General features: G+C 35.1%; 4 protein-coding genes and 1 pseudogene across 6 annotated transcripts; 4 read left to right on the top strand and 1 right to left on the bottom strand.

Moving 5' to 3' along the window:
- Positions 1-4159: 4159 nt before the first annotated feature.
- On the top strand, positions 4160-7930 carry LOC108832906 (nonsense-mediated mRNA decay factor SMG7-like). 3 transcript variants are annotated; one of them, XM_057011237.1, is made up of 6 exons: positions 4160-4403; positions 4758-4857; positions 4935-5444; positions 5525-5647; positions 5742-5923; positions 6010-7930. In XM_057011237.1, the coding sequence occupies exons 2-6, from the start codon at positions 4825-4827 to the stop codon at positions 7751-7753; spliced, it is 2592 nt and encodes an 863-aa protein (XP_056867217.1). In that variant the 5' UTR covers positions 4160-4403; positions 4758-4824; the 3' UTR covers positions 7754-7930. The 3 variants fall into 3 exon arrangements, with proteins under 3 accessions (XP_056867217.1, XP_056867219.1, XP_056867220.1); XM_057011239.1 differs by having other exon boundaries at positions 4389-4528; XM_057011240.1 differs by lacking the exon at positions 4160-4403 and adding an exon at positions 4502-4642.
- A 135-nt stretch (positions 7931-8065) lies between these two features.
- Positions 8066-9072, bottom strand: LOC108809683 (uncharacterized). The gene is made up of 3 exons (XM_018581845.2): positions 8914-9072; positions 8673-8830; positions 8066-8388 (listed from the first exon to the last, which is right to left on the bottom strand). Exons 1-3 carry the CDS (start codon positions 8992-8994, stop codon positions 8304-8306), a joined length of 324 nt encoding a protein of 107 aa, XP_018437347.1. The 5' UTR covers positions 8995-9072; the 3' UTR covers positions 8066-8303.
- Positions 9073-9618: 546 nt separating this feature from the next.
- On the top strand, positions 9619-11020 carry LOC108832905 (F-box/FBD/LRR-repeat protein At1g16930-like; annotated as a pseudogene).
- A 1080-nt stretch (positions 11021-12100) lies between these two features.
- On the top strand, positions 12101-15430 carry LOC108841780 (probable hexosyltransferase MUCI70). The gene is made up of 9 exons (XM_018614545.2): positions 12101-12651; positions 12789-13058; positions 13147-13360; positions 13438-13547; positions 13643-13842; positions 13955-14058; positions 14410-14597; positions 14680-14879; positions 14960-15430. Exons 1-9 carry the CDS (start codon positions 12417-12419, stop codon positions 15206-15208), a joined length of 1770 nt encoding a protein of 589 aa, XP_018470047.2. The 5' UTR covers positions 12101-12416; the 3' UTR covers positions 15209-15430.
- Positions 15431-15629: 199 nt separating this feature from the next.
- On the top strand, positions 15630-17408 carry LOC108856466 (purine permease 1). Its single transcript, XM_018630275.2, has 2 exons — positions 15630-16438; positions 16948-17408. Exons 1-2 carry the CDS (start codon positions 15740-15742, stop codon positions 17311-17313), a joined length of 1065 nt encoding a protein of 354 aa, XP_018485777.2. The 5' UTR covers positions 15630-15739; the 3' UTR covers positions 17314-17408.
- The last annotated feature ends 279 nt before the right edge of the window (positions 17409-17687 follow it).

Below are 17687 nucleotides of genomic sequence, written 5' to 3'. Positions count from 1 at the left end.
TATAGAATAATTTTTTTATAGTGGGTACAATATGGAAATAATATTATTTTACAATGTCTAACATAATCATTTTTTGTTTCTAAATAAGAAACAATGGTTGTGTCTGGAACTTTTACTTGAAAAATATTTTATATTTTCCATAAAATATTTCAAAACATATAAAGGTTCCCAAATATTTTTACTTTTGTGATAAAGTCGTAGAATAATTAGTTAAAATTTTTATTATCTAATATTACTTTTAAAATTATGACCGATTTTAATTTATTTTTATTATCAAAAACGTTTATGGACTATGAAATATATAAATATAATCTATTAAAACGTATTATAGGTCCAAAAATCGAAAGACAATAATGTCATTAATGAAAATTTTAACTTGTCCATAAAATTAAAGAAAATTTTGGAAAACTTAAATATTTTATTAAAAACATAAAAAGGGAATGATCCTCTTTTAATGGTATTGATTTTGAAAGAGGCAAATCAATGGACTGCAAGGATAAGAAAATTTATCGTATTTTTCAAAATAGTAAGACAATTTATTGATTTATATGTTGGACGTCTCTGTTACATGGGATCTGTCAAAATACTGTTTTTGTTCTTATTTTATTTTTTAGAAATATATCTGATAAAAGGAAATGATTTATTATCATTTATTAACATTTATTTAGGCTTAACGGAAAATAATTTCACCCATTCGTAATGATATCCGGATTGAAGTCTAAAAAACAAAAAACAGTCTTAACCACATTTGGGTTAGTGCCCATGCCAAGGTCCGCAGGTGTTTTTTTTTTGAACTTAGAAAAAAAAAATTAGAATATAAAGTGATTTTTTTATTAGAATATAAAGTTATTTGCAAAAGCTTTCGACTAAAAATCTATATAACCTTTAAAAAAATCTATATAATCTAACCACATCGTTGATATAATATTTTCCATAAGAGAAAGAGTTGTCATATTGGTCCACGTCACGAGTCGATTTCTTTCTAATACCAATGAACACATTACTTATAAACCATTTAAATATCCGAAAGAAGTGAAAACACAAATTTTCATCTCAAAAATTTAGAAAGAAGTGAAAAACACATTACTTATAAAAATCCGCAGGTGTTTCATTGTCGAAACTCACTATAGTAAGCTTGTGAGATATCTTTAAAAATTAGAATATAAAGTGATTTTTTTATTAGAATATAAAGTGATTTGCAAAAGCTTTCGACTAAAAATCTATATAACCTTTAAAAAAATCTATATAATCTAACCACATCGTTGATATAATATTTTCCATAAGAGAAAGAGTTGTCATATTGGTCCACGTCACGAGTCGATTTCTTTCTAATACCAATGAACACATTACTTATAAACCATTTAAATATCCGAAAGAAGTGAAAAACACAATTTTTCATCTCAAAATTTAGAAATTTAGTTAATGTTGAAAAGTTGTTTCTTTTCATAAAAACTGAAATGAATTTTGAAAAGTTGTCAAATATGAAATGATGTGTTTATCTATAATTTGTGTTTTTTCATTAAAAAACTAAAATGAGTTTTGAAAAATTGTCAAATTATGACATTATGTATTTATCTATAGTTTTGTGTCTTTTCATTATTAGTGTCAAATGTCGTATGTTTTCATTCTTTTATTTTTAGAATGTATTAGTTTTAAAAGTTGTGTCTTTTTATAAGCAATAGATGCAATATTTCATTTTAAAAATTAATAAATACAACTTTTCGTATAGATTCAATTTTTATATTGATATACTGATTTTAGATATAAAACAATTGTAAACATTTATATAAAATAATAATAAATAGACATGAGCAAAATAAAAGTGAAAAGATGCAACTTTCATGTATAAAACTTAAGAGATTCAAATTTTCATATTAATACATTGACTTTTAAATACAAAAAATTGCAAATATTTATGAAGTATAAATGAATATATAGATATAAACAAAGTAAAAACAAATAAACATAAATTTTCATCTCACAATACTAATAAATACTTTTCATATAAAAATACAAAAGATGCAACTTTTCATTTTAATATTGATTAAACAATTATGAATATGTATACGGTGTCATCAACGAAGAGGTACAAATGTGCTTTGATCTAAGAGATACAAACGTGTTTTGATTCAAGAGGTATAAACGTGTCATGGTCCGAGGGGCGCGAAAGTGTCGTAAATGAAAGGATGCAAATATGTCATGACCGAAAATATGTAAATGGGTCTACGAACAGGTCGCAGCCGAAAGGATGCAAATGGATCTTGATCAAATGGATGAGAAAGTGTCGTGAATGTGACCAAATGATGCAAATGGGTCATAACAAAAAAAAATGTTAAACGGTTGTGACCGAAATATTGCGAATGGATAGTGACCAATAAAATGCAAACGAAATGTGACCAAAAGGAGCAAATAGTCGTGTCCGAAAGGCTGCGAATGGGTTATGACCGAAAGGCTGCGAATGGGTTATGACCGAAAAGTATATATATGGATCGTGTCCAAAAGAGTGTAAACGAGTTATAACCGAAATAGTATGAATGAGTTGTAACTGAAAGGGTGCAAATGAGTCGTAACCAAATAGATGCAATGGATTATGCCGAAGAGGTAAGAATGGATCGTGACTGAAAAGGTGCGAACGAAATATCACCGAGAGAGTGATAAAGGTCAACCATAGTATTGGTGATCTAAGAACATCATTTTTTGGTCAATATAAAAGTATTCTTTAAATCAGAAATATATCATTTTCTCAATGTTTCTTTGATTTTGTCTGTTTTTCCACATCCATAAATTATTTGTCTTCAGATTTCTCATTTAAAAATCATCCACTCCTCTCATTTGACAAAACTTAAAAAGTACATATTTCATTGAATCGCTAATTGATTTTTTTTTTTTATAATTCCTATAATCATTTTAGCTAGAAAACTAATATTAAAGAGTTTGATTTCCAGATTTTATGAATCTTTGAATGTCGTTAGTTATATGTCAATCCCTGAACCAAATTAGTTGTCCATGTTAAAAAATTCACTTATTTAATTGCATATATTATAGATATGTTTCTTTTAACTGGTCTTTGGGACTTAAATTCTTGAATATGTTATGAACGTTAATTAATCATATTTATTGGCTGTATGTAGTGGATATAAATATTTTTTTGTTGAAGTAATTAATTTTTGAAATGGGATCTAGAAGAAAAAAAATTCCAGATGGATAAAAAACAGACAAAATCAAAGAAATTTAATTCAAAAATTTAAAATATCATTTAAAATTTTATAATAACTTAGTATACTTTAGTTGGTACTGATGTATGTGTATTTTAGTTGTAATTTAAAATTATAAAATATATATTTCTTATTATATATATTCTACGAATTTACATGAGAAATTTTTTCAAAAATAAAATTAAGAATTTAGTGATATAAAAGTATGAATTATAAAGTGATATTTGTTATAAAAAATAAACTCCTATCGATATCGCGTGGATTCATTTCCTAGTTTTATTAATTAAAAATCTTGAATAATATTTTTAGTAATGCTTATAAATAACTAGTTAAAGTTTTATTGTATAATAGTAGATGTTTAAGATATTTTGTCTTAATTTATTAAATTGTTTACAACTTCTATGCAAAAATAATTATTTTGATATTTATAATCATTTCCATTCTGCAGTATTATAAAAAATATTTGAATTGTTTTTATAAATTCCAAATAGTGTTTCCAATGTAAAAATATAATTAATATTTTTTAGGTTTTGTACTTTAAGCTAAAACGTTTTATAAATTATGACAAAAATAAACCGTCTATAAGCAATATTTTTTGTATGAAATAATTTCTGTATAAAAGATTGTACAATTAGTAATATTATCATAACAAAATAAAAATTGATGGTCTAAAATATTTGGTGGTCCCATTTTTACCTTAGTCGCTTATCCTGTAGATCGAGTCTCATCTTAAGTTTTTAACTAAAGTCATGACAACATATATTAAAAATACAAGAAAGTTTGGCTTTAACGTCAAGGAATCTACAAAAGTGTGTAACTTTGATTTGTTCCGTAACTCCTGTTAACCTAATCAATTGAAAATTAATTAGCATGGTTAAGAAAATAATTCAAGAAAAATCTTTTAGTAGGAGAACAAGTAGACTAAAAAAATGTTAGGGGGGGGGGCACTTAGAAGAACAAGTAGACTAATGGATTAGATATGTATCCACCTCTGCATTTCCATCATCCTCATCATCATCATCAATTCAGCAGCATCATCATTATCATCATCAGCTACCTTTCTACTTTGTCCGTTTCACAACTGACCAATCTATCTTGCCAAAAATCCTTTCTCTCTCTCTCTTAGCTTGGCTTCTTCTGCCTTTAAGCTGTTCCTGTCTAAACGTCCGTACGTTCAAGTTTGTTCTGGTAACCTCTTCTTCTTAGTGTCATCGTTTTCCATCTAAAGATTCAGTCTCTCCACCGATTTTCTTCTTCCCCTCTCTACTCTACTCTGCTTTTCTGATGTTGATATCTCTTAAACAACATCTGATGTGTGTTCTTCTCTCTTGATGCTTTTGTCACTATAACTGTTTTATGAGATCTTTATCTTCTGTGTTTCATTAAGACTCTCTCAAAGCTTGTGACTTTGAGCTTACCCAGTTGAGGTTGTTTGATTAAAAGTGTTTTCTTGCAGACCAAACACTCTTATATGAAGTTTGCTTTGTAATCTCCATACTGTCTGATTCTTAATCTTTGTAATTTTTTCTTAATCTTTCTCAGGATGCTTTTGTGCTCTCTTGTCACTTGTCAAACACATCTCTGAGATCTTTGTCTGATTCCAAAGAAGATGGAAGCCTCCAAAAGTAGTTTTCTTGTAGAGGTAAAGCTCAAAAAAAAAAAACTATCTTGATGCTTTTCTTTTGCTTGAAAGAATCTTACTAATGATGTCTTTCTCAGGTGAACAACATTGAGAAACAGCTATGGACATTAATCCATACAAAAGGTATACTGCATCCAGATGTTTCAGAGCTATACACGAAAGCAGGTTCGACCTACGAGCACATCTTCAAAAGCAATCTCCAGCAAGAAGAGCTTCAAGAAGCAGAGTTCTGTCTTTGGAAGCTTCACTACAAACACATAGATGAGTTTCGAAAAGGCCTCAAAGCAGATGATCCTGCCAAGTCAAACACTCATATCAAAGCATTCAAGCTGTTTCTGTTGAGAGCTGCAGAGTTTTACAGGAATCTGATTTCAAAAGTCAGAGGATATGACTACAAGGGACTCTCTGAGGAATCTAGAGGAAAAAGCAGATTCTTATGCCATCGTTTCTATATCTGTCTTGGAGATCTCGAAAGGTATAAAGAACAGTATCTGAAAGCACATGGACATTGCGATTGGTCAACTGCAGCTACATACTATCTTGAAGCTGCAAAGTCTTGGCCTGATAGTGGCAATCCTCATAACCAGGTAACTTTACTCTTCTTCCATTACTCTTTATTAGCCCCATTTTGTTAAGAGATTGTTTTCTTCTTGCATTTGTTGTGTAGCTAGCTGTATTGGCCACTTATGTTGGTGATGAGTTCTTGGCTCTTTACCACTGTGTGAGAAGCTTAGCTGTGAAAGAACCTTTTCCTGGTGCTTCCAACAATTTTATTTTGTTGTTTGAGAAGGTAATTGATTCACTCATACTCTCTCTCTACTAGTTGCAACCAGAGATTGTGTTTGCCTGCTGTTGCTCAAAATACATGTTTTTAACTACTGCAGAACAGGTCTTCTCCTTTGCAGTCTCTATCTACTGATGCAGAGTTTAACTTCTTAAACCCATCAGAGAGAAATGTCACTGTAAAAAACTTTGATTTCTCAAAAGTAAAAGGAGAGTCAGAGTCTGGAACTGACTTATGGCCACTTGTTGTTCGAACAATAAGCTTCTTCGTCCTTAAATCCAGGTCAGTTTAACGTTTCAGTGAAGTGTTCTACATTCACTGTTCTTTCAACTCAAGATCTTGATGACTCTCTGTACGGCTTGTTTCAGTTTCGATGAGTTTGGTTGCACATTTGCATCAACTATGAGAGAGTTGGATGAAGCGTTTGCAGCAGATGATAGAAACCTAGAAGCCATGTTGGAGTCTTATCAAGTTATGGACTCGGCTAGAAAGGGACCTTATAGAATCCTCCAACTTGTTGCGGTTTTCGTCTACATCTTCCACAACTTAGCCGAGTTTAATGAACCAGACAAGGCGGAAGAGGAAGTAAAGCTAACAAACTTAGCATTAACAATGGTGTTCATCATCATGGGGCGAGTTGTTGAGAGGTGTTTGAAGACTAGTCCCTTGGATTCTTGCACTCTCTTACCTTCTCTACTTGTATTTCTAGACTACTTGCCGTTTCTGCTTCACAAGGCAGAAGAAGAAGGTTGCAGACTTGAGGAGAAGAGCGAGATTGCTATATCTTACTTCTTTAGCAAACTTGTTGATTTCTTGAACCGTTTAAAGGTGAAAGGACAAAACTGTTCTGCTGAAGTGATGGTAGCTCTTTGGGAAGATCATGAACTGAGGTCCTTGTCTCCTCTGGCTCATATACATCTACTTCTAGATTTCTCAACTCATAAGGAACTAAGAGAGAGTTTTGAAAGAGGGAAAGAGCTTCGTCTTCAACGGATTGTCAATTCCACTATTGAGATCACAAATAGACAGAGGTGGTTATACTTTGACAAGCAAGGCACTCGTTTCTACACAACTTCAGGTGAAAGACAATGCAAAGAAGAGCTCTCTCACAGAAAACGTGTTACTATAGGAAAGGTTGAGATCATCCCTTGTGGGAACGAAAGATCTGTGCCTGCAGAAGAGGAAGAAGTCATTCTTCTCAAGCCGCTCGTAAGGTGTCAATCTGCTCCAATCTCTTCTTCTGGCATTGCTGCGAAGCCACTCAGCTCTGATGACACAAGTTCAGGAAATCAAACAACAACTTCACCTGATGAAAGCCTAAGACGTACCTCATCACTCATTGTGAACCATAGCCCAGAGGATACTAACTCTGGAAGTTTCAGCTTCATGCAAGGTCTTAAGAATACAGATCCTCACATAGAAGAAGGCACAGTCTCAGAAAGACCTCCATCGCTGAGCGCGTGGGTAGTTGACAAGAGTAAAGAGAAAAGTAAACCAAATGGTTTGAGCCCTATTGATGAAACAGGTCCTGTGACATCCTTTGATAGTCTCTCAGTTAGTAGCAGCATCACTGAGCATCCTGCTTCTTCGTATTCACCTCCTATTCCGTCTGCTCCATTACTACCTGAAGACGCTTCTTGGTTTCATAACAAAGCAGAGAGCTTCTATGACCAGACAAGATATATGGAACCCCCTGGTTTCATGAAGTCATTCACAAACCCACCATTTGTTGGGGTTTCTTCTTCTGAATGGTTACGTCGATACAGAGAAAGTCAGAATCTTAGACCAGCCAATTCTTACCAGGCTCAGGGGACAAACAATTTGAGAAACTTCTTGGATCATGGATCACCCAAGTTCAGTCTCTTAGCTAGGTACGGGACACCAAATGATCAATCAATGACCTCTTCAGAAAACTCAATGGTTTATCCTCAGCTCTACATGGAGGACCATGAACCTAGAGGACAGAAGTTGCGCAACGGTCAAGAAAGCACAAAAGAGGGTTATGGCTTCAGTGATGACCCTGGACCGTTTCTTAGGTACCTGAGAGAGAAAGAGCTCAATGAGAATGGTCAGAGGTTAAGAGAACCTTCTCCTGCATATATGAACAACTAGAGATGCACAAGTGAGTTAAAAGGAAACTGTTACAAGTAGTAACAACCTATAGATATCGTTCTTATTTCCTTGTATTTGTTGTTCAATTTTGCAAGAGAATGAAAACACATCAACAAAAAAGTTTGGTTGTACATAAAGTAACAAACAAAGTGAACATCAAAAGTTTTTTCAAGTTCATTGGTTTCTTAACTGAGGGATGAATCTGAGTTAAATTACCCTTGAATGCATTGTAAATAATAATCTTCTTACATGGGAGGAACAAACTTAGTATGGGAATTAAAAAAACAAAGAAAAGGAGCTAATGTTGGAGAATTGATCAAACCAAACCCTTGCTGTTTGTGCTTCTTCTGCATCCTCCATCAAGCCAAAGAAAGAAAATGAAACAAGAAGAGGGGAACTAAGAAAAGAGTTTGAGGAAAGCAAAAGCTGATTGTATACTATTAACAGAAACAGGATTTTTCTGGTTGCACCAAATCAAATCCTTGGTATTGGAACTGATACTTTGTGTCTACTAGGCCTGAGCAACTAAAAAACATAGCGTCGTCCTTGATCAATTGCTTTTATCAGTGGTAGGTGCCAAGTTCAACTCCTGCATCTGTGTCTCAACTGGTACTAACCCTGTCTGAGCAAGAAACCTGCAGAACAGAAGGGGCACTACATCATTCTCTAGAATCTCATAAACCCTCAGAGGAACAACTTGGTACACAACAAAAGATAATGATCTTTTCAAAGCACATACAAAACTAGACAACTGAAAACCCGACCAAGTTGCACAAGTAGTTACTAGAAACCAAGAAACAGAACAACTTAAGCTGTCAACACACAGACCAATGTTTGAATCCTAAAATAAAAACAAGTCAAAAGGGTTGATAAGATAGACACAGAGACAAATGAGAAAGTATTGGGATCATTGACATACCAATTGAGGAGGACAAAGAGAGAAGATGCGATTAGAATGAGGAAGCCAACGTGAACAAGTAACATGGATTGGCCACTGGTGAAAGCTATGGAGAGCATGAAAGTGAGACAGAGACCCAGCAGAAGAAACGCGAATCTCAGAGTGTTCCATGTTGGAGCCTGTAATAAAACAGATCAGATCCAACTAGGGTTTTTATAAAAAAAGAAACAGAGCATCTACACAAAAAGGGGCAAGTACAGACATTGACGCCTGGAGCTAGAGCTCCGAGAAGAACAGCTTCCGTTGACGAAATCTCTGATTTTTGCTTCTTCTTCTCCTCCATCTTTTTCTTTCTTCCTTCCACAGAAACAAAGAAATCTGGTTTATTTCCGAAGGAAAGAGACAATTAGAACCCGAGATCATGCTAAACCGAAACGGTTTCTGTCATCATCATGTTAAACCAAACCGAAAATCAAACTCGCAAATAGATTAAGGCCATGTTCGTTTACGTGTCGCGCGACCTGCGGCTTACCAGTAAGATTATTTTCGTTTATACGTCGTGCAATCTGCGACCCGTGACCTGCGACGAAAATTATGTTTGTTTATGTGCGCGATCAAAATTTTCTTAATTTTTTAGTCGCTGTTTTTCGGGCGACTTGAATCGAAACCTACTACTGGCACGACATCAAAACGAACAACAACCTGCGACCAATCGCATGTCGCATGTTACGTGACAGTAAAACGAATAACAGTCTACGACCTGCGACTGGTCGCATGTCGCAAATCCCAGGTCGCGCGATAGCTAAACGAACATGGCCTAAAAGTTTTTAAAATCGAACCGGTTTTTATTTGTCGCGTGCGTCGATGAAAATCAAACTTCTTCTACGAACTTTGAATCGTCTTTCTACTAACTCTCCAATCTCCGATTTAGGTTGTAGATTTATGAGATTTTTTTAAAAAAAATTACATGCAAAATCTCAAACTTATTCTCTCTAAAATTCAGGAAAAAACCTCTGTTAAAAAGAAACGAAGGAGCTCAGATTTAATAAGCAACTTGCCCGATTCATTCCTATGTTAGATACTCTATGAACTTTCTATGAAGCAATCGGTTTGCACAAGCATATTATCAAAGCGTTCGAGAAACCTGTGGTTACAAGTCCATGCGTTGGATTTAGATTCCAACGACTTCCGAGAGGATGATGACTTTGTGAGTTTCGTGGATAGGTTTCTAGGTTCTGAAAACGAGCAGCATTTGAATAGACTCAAGTTGATCCATGAGGTATACGAGCTGGAGCTACCTCGTTTCAAGACTTGGATAGATGCTGCAACGTAGAGTTGGTAACGAGGAGGACTATCAGGACTACTTGGTTGAGATGCCTCTGTCTCTGTATTCATGGATCATCCTGAATCTGTTTCGTTGCCTTGTGTCAAGATTATGCGTCTTGAGATGGTCAAGTTCCATGGTGATCCAACTCTCAAGACTTTAGTATCAAGCTGTCCTTTCTTGAAGAGTTAAACATAATCTGTGAGCCTAGTGATGGTCTAACAGCTGTGTGTGTGCTTTCCAAGTCATTGAAAAGGTTCAAAATAGAGGCCGACCCTTGCGAATGTATCGATGATGATATAAATGATGCTTTGGCAATCGATGTTCCAAAACTTGACTGCATGAATTTCAGTGATTACCGATCTGACAGCTTCATAATACCATAGTTATTGGTCTCTCTGCAAAGGTAGATAATTGACGTTAACCTTAATGTTGAATATGGCGAGTCGTTGGAACCAGATGATTCTTCCAAGATAACAATGCTTGTAAATTTTTCACCGGGTTATCTACAGTCGGCGATATGACAATCTATGCAGAGACTCTAGAGGTATATACAAGGCTGATTCAATAGCATTAAGCTTTTGTATAGTTTCTTTTGTCACATTTCTCAGTGAACCCATGTTTTCTTTTTATTTCTTGTTGCTCAGGTTATTTGTGTTTACTGCGAGATGGAACAGCTACCACAGTTCTAATCTCGCTTGCATGCTTGCTTCCGAAACACTTCGTTTGATATGTTACCAAACTTTCTTGAGAGCTGTCCAAATCTACACTCTGTCGTCCTGGTGCATCTCTCGTTTGCTAATGCTCTCATTCATATCATACTGGGATTTATGATAAAGAAAACTCAAACCTCTCTCGGTTGTATTCTTATCAGGAATTTGAAAATCTTTCAGAGACGAAGCAAGTTGATCTTTCATTAGTACCACAATATTTCCAATCATCTCTTGAGTTTGTTCACCAGAAGCATGGAAAACCACTCGCGGGAACATCATTGTTACTTTATCAGTTATGGTTATTGAACAGATTATTCTCATTAGATATTTAAGTTTTGCTATGTTTATTATATGCCTAACTCATAATTTTTTACAAAATGTTAAATTATTTATATATAAAACAAAATAAAAATAAAGAAACCAAATTTAAATATTTCTATATTTTGTAAGAAATGTGATTTTTCTATTATATTTTTAAAGTTAATATATATTCATATATTAAAACTAAATATTTTTATTAATTTGTGGTCGTTGATCTAATAATATGATGACCTGATAAATTGTCCGGTTTAATGTTTTTGTCGGATTTAAAAGATTGGGTGATACTAATAATGACAAGATTCATGGATGGCTAATGTGAGTGTTTAAATAAATATTTCAAACTTTATTTAAAAACTTAGTTGTCACAACTCTGCAATGACGCTTACATGAGTGTTTGGATGATCATTATAATAATACCCAAATAAATACTTTATATCAGATGTTATTTCCACGCCCACCTAGCAATAACAATTCCCCCTAAGTCCTCTATTGTTCTTTGACCAAAAAAAAGTCCTCTATTTTGTTCAATATAGTTTAGATTTCAAATAAAGACTTATAGTAAACTTTTTTTTTATAATCAAAATCTTTCCTATATATTGTAGTACAAATATAATTTTTCGTTTTACTTTAAGTGATGTTTTAAGAATTTATTTTTTGAAATAAGTAAAATTTCAAAGTTTTATGTAAAAGTTTAAAAGTGTTCATGACTATTTATAGTATGCAGTATAATTTGCATTGGTTGAGTTAACTGTGGTTAATTTTATTTTATATAAAACGTGAGAAACAGAATAAAAGATATTAATATTTTTTATAAGAAAATAATAAAAGATATTAATCTTTAATGGTGTGTGAAAAACTTTAACCATCGTCTATTGAAAATTTGAAATAGATGAAATACAATCTTATTTTTTAATTGTTGTTTTAAGATAAAGTTATAAGGGATCATTATCTTAATGCATTAAACATAATTCCGACAAAAAAAATTATAAGCATAATTAAGACAAAACTTGGATAAAAGAAGAAGAATTATCAATATGCCTTTTTTTTATTAATTTGACGCGGAATAATGTATTGATTTTTGTTTGTGTGTGTGTGTATAGGCCTTTGTGTGTTGCTGGGATCCTGATTTTGGAAAAAACAAACTTATTAAGGAATCAAAACCCTATCCACCAATCACAAACCCTTCCCGATTGTTTTGATTTAAATCCTCCGACAGTAACTCTCATTGATCCATCCGTGTCACACCTTCGCACAGTTGGATTCGAATCTGTCTGAGCTGGAATTTTTTTTTTTTTTTTGGGTTAGATCAGATTGCAAAACTTTAAGAGTAAAAAAGCTGAGCTCTCTTGATCTGAAACCATACATACGAATTGAGAGTTTTCGATAGAATGAGTTAAGGAGGAAGAGATGAGTGGATTGGGGGTTCGATCGAGTAGCTATGGTTCCTTGATGGACAAGACGAGTCTCTACGCCGTCGTTTTGCCTACGACGACGACTCGTACCAAGGCATCTAATAAGATGATGATGCACAAGGAGAGGGTACATTGGATCTGCAAATTCGCTGGTCGTAAGAAGGTCGGCATGTTGCTCCTCTTCTTGATCTCCGCCGTCGTCTTTCTCCGCGTCCTTTACGCCGGCAAAGGTGTGTTTTGATTCTGTGTTTGGTCGGAATCTTAGAGACAAGACCGAGTATGTTTTTGCCTTAAGAATTGACAAGTGGTGTTTAGTTGAGGAATGTAGTTAGGTGGGATATTGATTTTAAGGTTAATTGTGGATCAGGTGAAGATGGTCGGGAAGTTCAAGTTCCTCCGAGTCTTCACTTCAATGGCACTTCCGTTGTAAATCATTCAATCTTGTTACCTACTAATGAAGATCAAATTCAGAATATATCTTCTTCTATAGACACAAATGTTATACTCTCTCCTCCTCCTCCTCCTCCTCCTCCGCCTCCTATACATTTTCTTGGCTATACGCTTCCTCAAGGACATCCTTGTCACACTTTCACCTTACCTCCCCCTCCTTCCGACAGAAAACGAACTGGACCTCGCCGTATGTCTTCTTTTCTCTTCTCTTTTTTTTTTTTTACCATGCTAGAGACAGTTTTGTAAACACCGTTTTTGGTTTTTGTTTTTTTCAGCATGCCCGGTATGTTACCTTCCAGTCGAAGAAGCAGTTGCCTTGATGCCAAGTGCTCCCTCCTTTTCCCCTCTTCTTAACAACTTAACGTATATACATGAAGAACAGCTAAGTAGAGAGACAGAGTTTGGAGGGTCTGATTTTGGTGGTTATCCTACTTTGAAACAGAGGAATCATTCTTTTGATGTTAAAGAAACAATGAGCGTTCATTGTGGGTAAGTTTGTTATCTTTCTGGTTTTTTTTTTTGGGGGTCTCATCATCTTAGTAAATCAACTATGATTTGTCTATCAGGTTTGTTAAAGGACCTCAACCTGGTCGGAATACAGGTTTTGACATTGATGAGGCTGATCTTCTTGAAATGAGGCAGTGCCGTGGGATTGTTGTTGCCTCAGCTGTGTTTGGTACTGCTTCCTTCTTATTTGTTAATCAGTCGCCCTTGTGGTGTTGCCGATTTTTGTGTGTGTTTCTGATGAAGAAGAATGTTTTCTCTTTCCAGATGCTTTTGATGATGTAAAAGCCCCCAAAAATATCAGTAAACATTCGGAGGAAACAGTTTGCTTCTACATGTTTGTTGATGAAGGAACTGAATCAATTTTGAAGAGAGAACGTGGCCTTAACGGCAACAAGACAGTAGGGATATGGAGAGTTGTTGTTGTGCATAATCTCCCTTATTTAGATGGAAGGCGCAATGGAAAGGTACATCACATCTCTTGTCTTTTGATGGACCAAAGTATACATTAAGTTGCTCGAAACTAATACACCAACTTATAAAAGCGACATATATGCTGATACCTTGTTATCTTTGTAGGTGCCGAAGCTTCTTGTCCATAGGATGTTTCCAAATGCTCGCTATTCTTTATGGATTGATGGAAAACTTGAGCTTGTCGTTGATCCATATCAAATTCTTGAGAGGTAAGGCCTATCATATTTTTTTTTTTCCTTTTGAGATCAAATCCTTAGTAATATGATGTATATAGTGTTTCCACTATTCTATTTATGGCTGGCTATGCAGCTTCCTGCAGTTACAAATAACAGTATTCCTTTAGACATAGTAGTGAGAGTACTTATGGTAGAAATCTGCTTGTTTACCCTTTTTAAGATAGATTTTCGTGAAGCAGGTAGCATGTTGTGCTTAGTATTCCAGTATTAACATGTTCAGTTGTTTTAAAAGTTCACACTTTTGACTCTAGAAGACCTTAGGTCTGGTGATTTTATAGCTGGCCCGCCCGCAGAAATCTGAGACTAACCTCTCTTTTGCATTAGGTTCTTGTGGAGAAAAAATGCTACATTTGCAATCTCTAAACATTATAGACGGTTTGATGTCTTCGTGGAGGCTGAAGCAAATAAAGCAGCTGGTAAATATGACAACGCCTCTATAGACTTTCAGGTGGAGTTCTACAAGAATGAAGGGTTAACCCCTTACTCCGTTGCAAAGCTCCCAATCACAAGCGGTACGTCTCTCTTTGGCTCTCACTTTTTCTAAGAATCTGAATTTTTTCAAAGTTTAATGTATACACACTTTTTGGTATACAGACGTCCCTGAGGGCTGTGTCATTTTAAGAGAGCATGTCCCCATCAGCAACCTCTTCACTTGTCTTTGGTTCAACGAAGTAGACCGATTCACTTCTAGAGATCAAATCAGTTTCTCAACTGTGAGAGACAAGATTGCAGCTAAAACAAACTGGACAGTAAGCATGTTCCTTGACTGCGAGCGACGCAACTTTGTAGTTCAGGTGATTGATCTCTTCTTTCTTTTTTTTTTTATATAAGTAATAAAAACAATCTTGACTTTTATATAACAATCAAAATTCAGAAATATCATCGAGCAGAACAAGAGAGAATCGCAAGGCGAAAACCTCCAGCGCCTAATCTTTCTCCTCCACCACCATCACCACCATCGCCGCCGCCTCCACTGCCAGCTACACCTGTTTTAATAAGCAGCGACTTGCCTAAAAAAGTCTCAAGTGGAAGAGGGGGCAGCACAAGGCCGCCTAGAAGGCGTGGAAGAGGCAGACGGTCTAGTTCAAGAGGTAACAGGAAAGCTAACCTGCCTGCACTATGACCAGATTTAGATAAAGACTGAAAGAAAACAAAAAGCCTCCTCTCATCACCAACTTTACACGTTCAAATTTTACCACACAGTAATGTTCCCTTTTTTTTTGTTGTTTCTTTATTGATTATAAGGATTAAAAAAAAAATCAATTTTTAATGTATATAATATTTACACGGACATTTTGTACTTGGATTATAAATTATAGTTTCCCAATTTTTGAAGAAAGTTAAAAATTGTCTCAGAGACCATCCGAGTTTAGTTTTCAGTGTTATAGAAATTTTTTTTTGTCATACTTAATGTGTGTAGAGAAAAACGTGTTGAACACGTCTTGTTTTTATCACGATGAAGGACCATGCATATAGCGTTTTGAAGCCGCAAAGGCGCTTCTATGTAACAATGCTTCACCCGATTCAAAACTAAAAGCAAACAAATCACAACAATGCTTCACCCGATTCAAAACTAAAAGCAAACAAATCACATAAAACACATGTAATGTCTCTTTGACCATTAACTTTTGAGACAAGAAAAGTTAGCAAGAAGATGAAGAACGGTCTGCTTGTCTTAGTCTGCATGATCTTGGCTATTGGAACATGTGGAGGTCCTTTGTTAACTCGTCTCTACTACAACAATGGCGGAGAACGAATCTGGTTCATGAGCTTTCTCTCAACGGCAGGTTTCCCAGTCATCCTCATCCCTCTCGTTATCTCCTTCCTCCGCCGCAGAAACCGCAACAACTCTGGAAACATAGAAAAAACAGAGATTGTCCTCATGGAAACTCCAATGTTCATCGCATCTATCGTCATAGGGTTGCTCGTAGGACTTGACAACTACTGTTTCGCGTATGGGCTAGCTTATCTGCCAGTTTCCACAACATCACTCATTGTCGGAACTCAGTTAGGGTTCAATGCGATCTTCTCTTTCTTCATGGTCAAGCAAACGTTCACTCCTTTCTCCATAAACGCCGTCGTTTTGTTAACGGCCGGGACGGGAATCCTGGCCTTACGTGGCGGCGACGGAGACAGGCCGGCTGACGTGAGCCACGAGGAGTATGTGGTTGGGTTCTTGGTGACTCTCACTGCAGCTGTTCTTTACGCTTTTATATTACCGTTCGTTGAGCTTACTTACAAGAAAGTTCGACAAGAAATCACTTTCACACTTGTGTTGGAGATGCAGTTGGTCATGTGCGTCGCTGCTTCTTGCTTCTGTATCGTTGGGATGCTTGTAGAAGGCGACTTCAAGGTAAACATAGAATCTGATTTATATGTTTCTTTTTTTCTTTGTAAAAAATTTATATGTTTCTTTTGTTGTTGCTAAACTATATATTCAAGCCCGCATGGCTATGGTCAAGTGGTAAGTGCATGAGAATGTGCTAAAACACTTTTCCAGCGTTCAAGCCTCATTTAAAACAAAATAATACTCACTCAGGTTTCATTTTAATTGTAGAGTAAATTTATTTTTATATTCTCCGGTTTATTTTTTTATTAATTGAAATGTATTTATTTGTATAGATAATGATGTTTTTATATAAAATATATAAAATTAAATATTTTTTAATATGTGTATAAATCTAAAATAACAATTAAAATAGTTATGTGGGAAGTCATCTGATATTCAGCCCAAATAGTTTACCTGATAGTCTGATAACAAGTGATTCGGCTATCCTAGCATTAGCCGGAAACATAGTGTCAAAAAGCTATATATTCAAATTAATCATCGTGCAACACTTTTTTGATATGTATGTTTCGTAGGTTATACCAAGAGAAGCAAGAGAGTTCAAGATAGGAGGATCTGCGTTTTACTACACGTTGGTTGTGATGACAGGGATAGTATATCAAGGATTATTCTTAGGAGCCATAGGGGTTGTGTTCTGTGCGTCTTCTCTAGCTTCTGGTGTTCTCATCAGTGCTCTTCTTCCGGTCACGGAAGTTTTGGCCGTCGTGTGTTTTCAAGAGAAGTTTCAAGCTGAGAAAGGTGTTGCTCTCCTTCTCTCTCTGTGGGGGTTTGTCTCTTACTTTTACGGCGAGTTTAAATCTGGCAAGAGAATTATCGATAAGGCTCAGTTGCAGGAGACAGAACTGCATCCACTTCCAGTTAGTGTCTCCGTTATTGCTTGAAGGTCGTGTACGTTTTTATTATGTATGATTAAACCAATAGTTTTACAGTGTAAATGTAAAAAAATATTTGATATCCCCTATATACTAAAGCTCAAGTCACATGACCAATAAAACTTAGACCCTAAATTTTCTCAAAATTTTCATTCCACGTTTTCTTATCTAACTGTTTTCCTCTAAATATAACTTCTTCTCTAACTTTCCACAGTTTCAATATTGTGGCTGTGAATCCTTTTATAACGATCAAAAGTTCAAAACAGTAAAGAACTTCTAACTTTTATTGGTCTTCCTTTTTGTCAATTTCTCTCAGTCTCCTCAAAGGCTCAAACTCCACCATACTTACCATATGTATAGAGCCCAAACAGTAAAATAATTCA

The sequence above is a fragment of the Raphanus sativus genome, chromosome 1 (genome assembly GCF_000801105.2).
Source record: "Raphanus sativus cultivar WK10039 chromosome 1, ASM80110v3, whole genome shotgun sequence".
Lineage (NCBI taxonomy): Eukaryota > Viridiplantae > Streptophyta > Magnoliopsida > Brassicales > Brassicaceae > Raphanus > Raphanus sativus.
The sequence above is the reverse complement of the archived record's forward strand: the minus strand, read 5'-3'. Positions and strand labels throughout refer to the sequence as shown.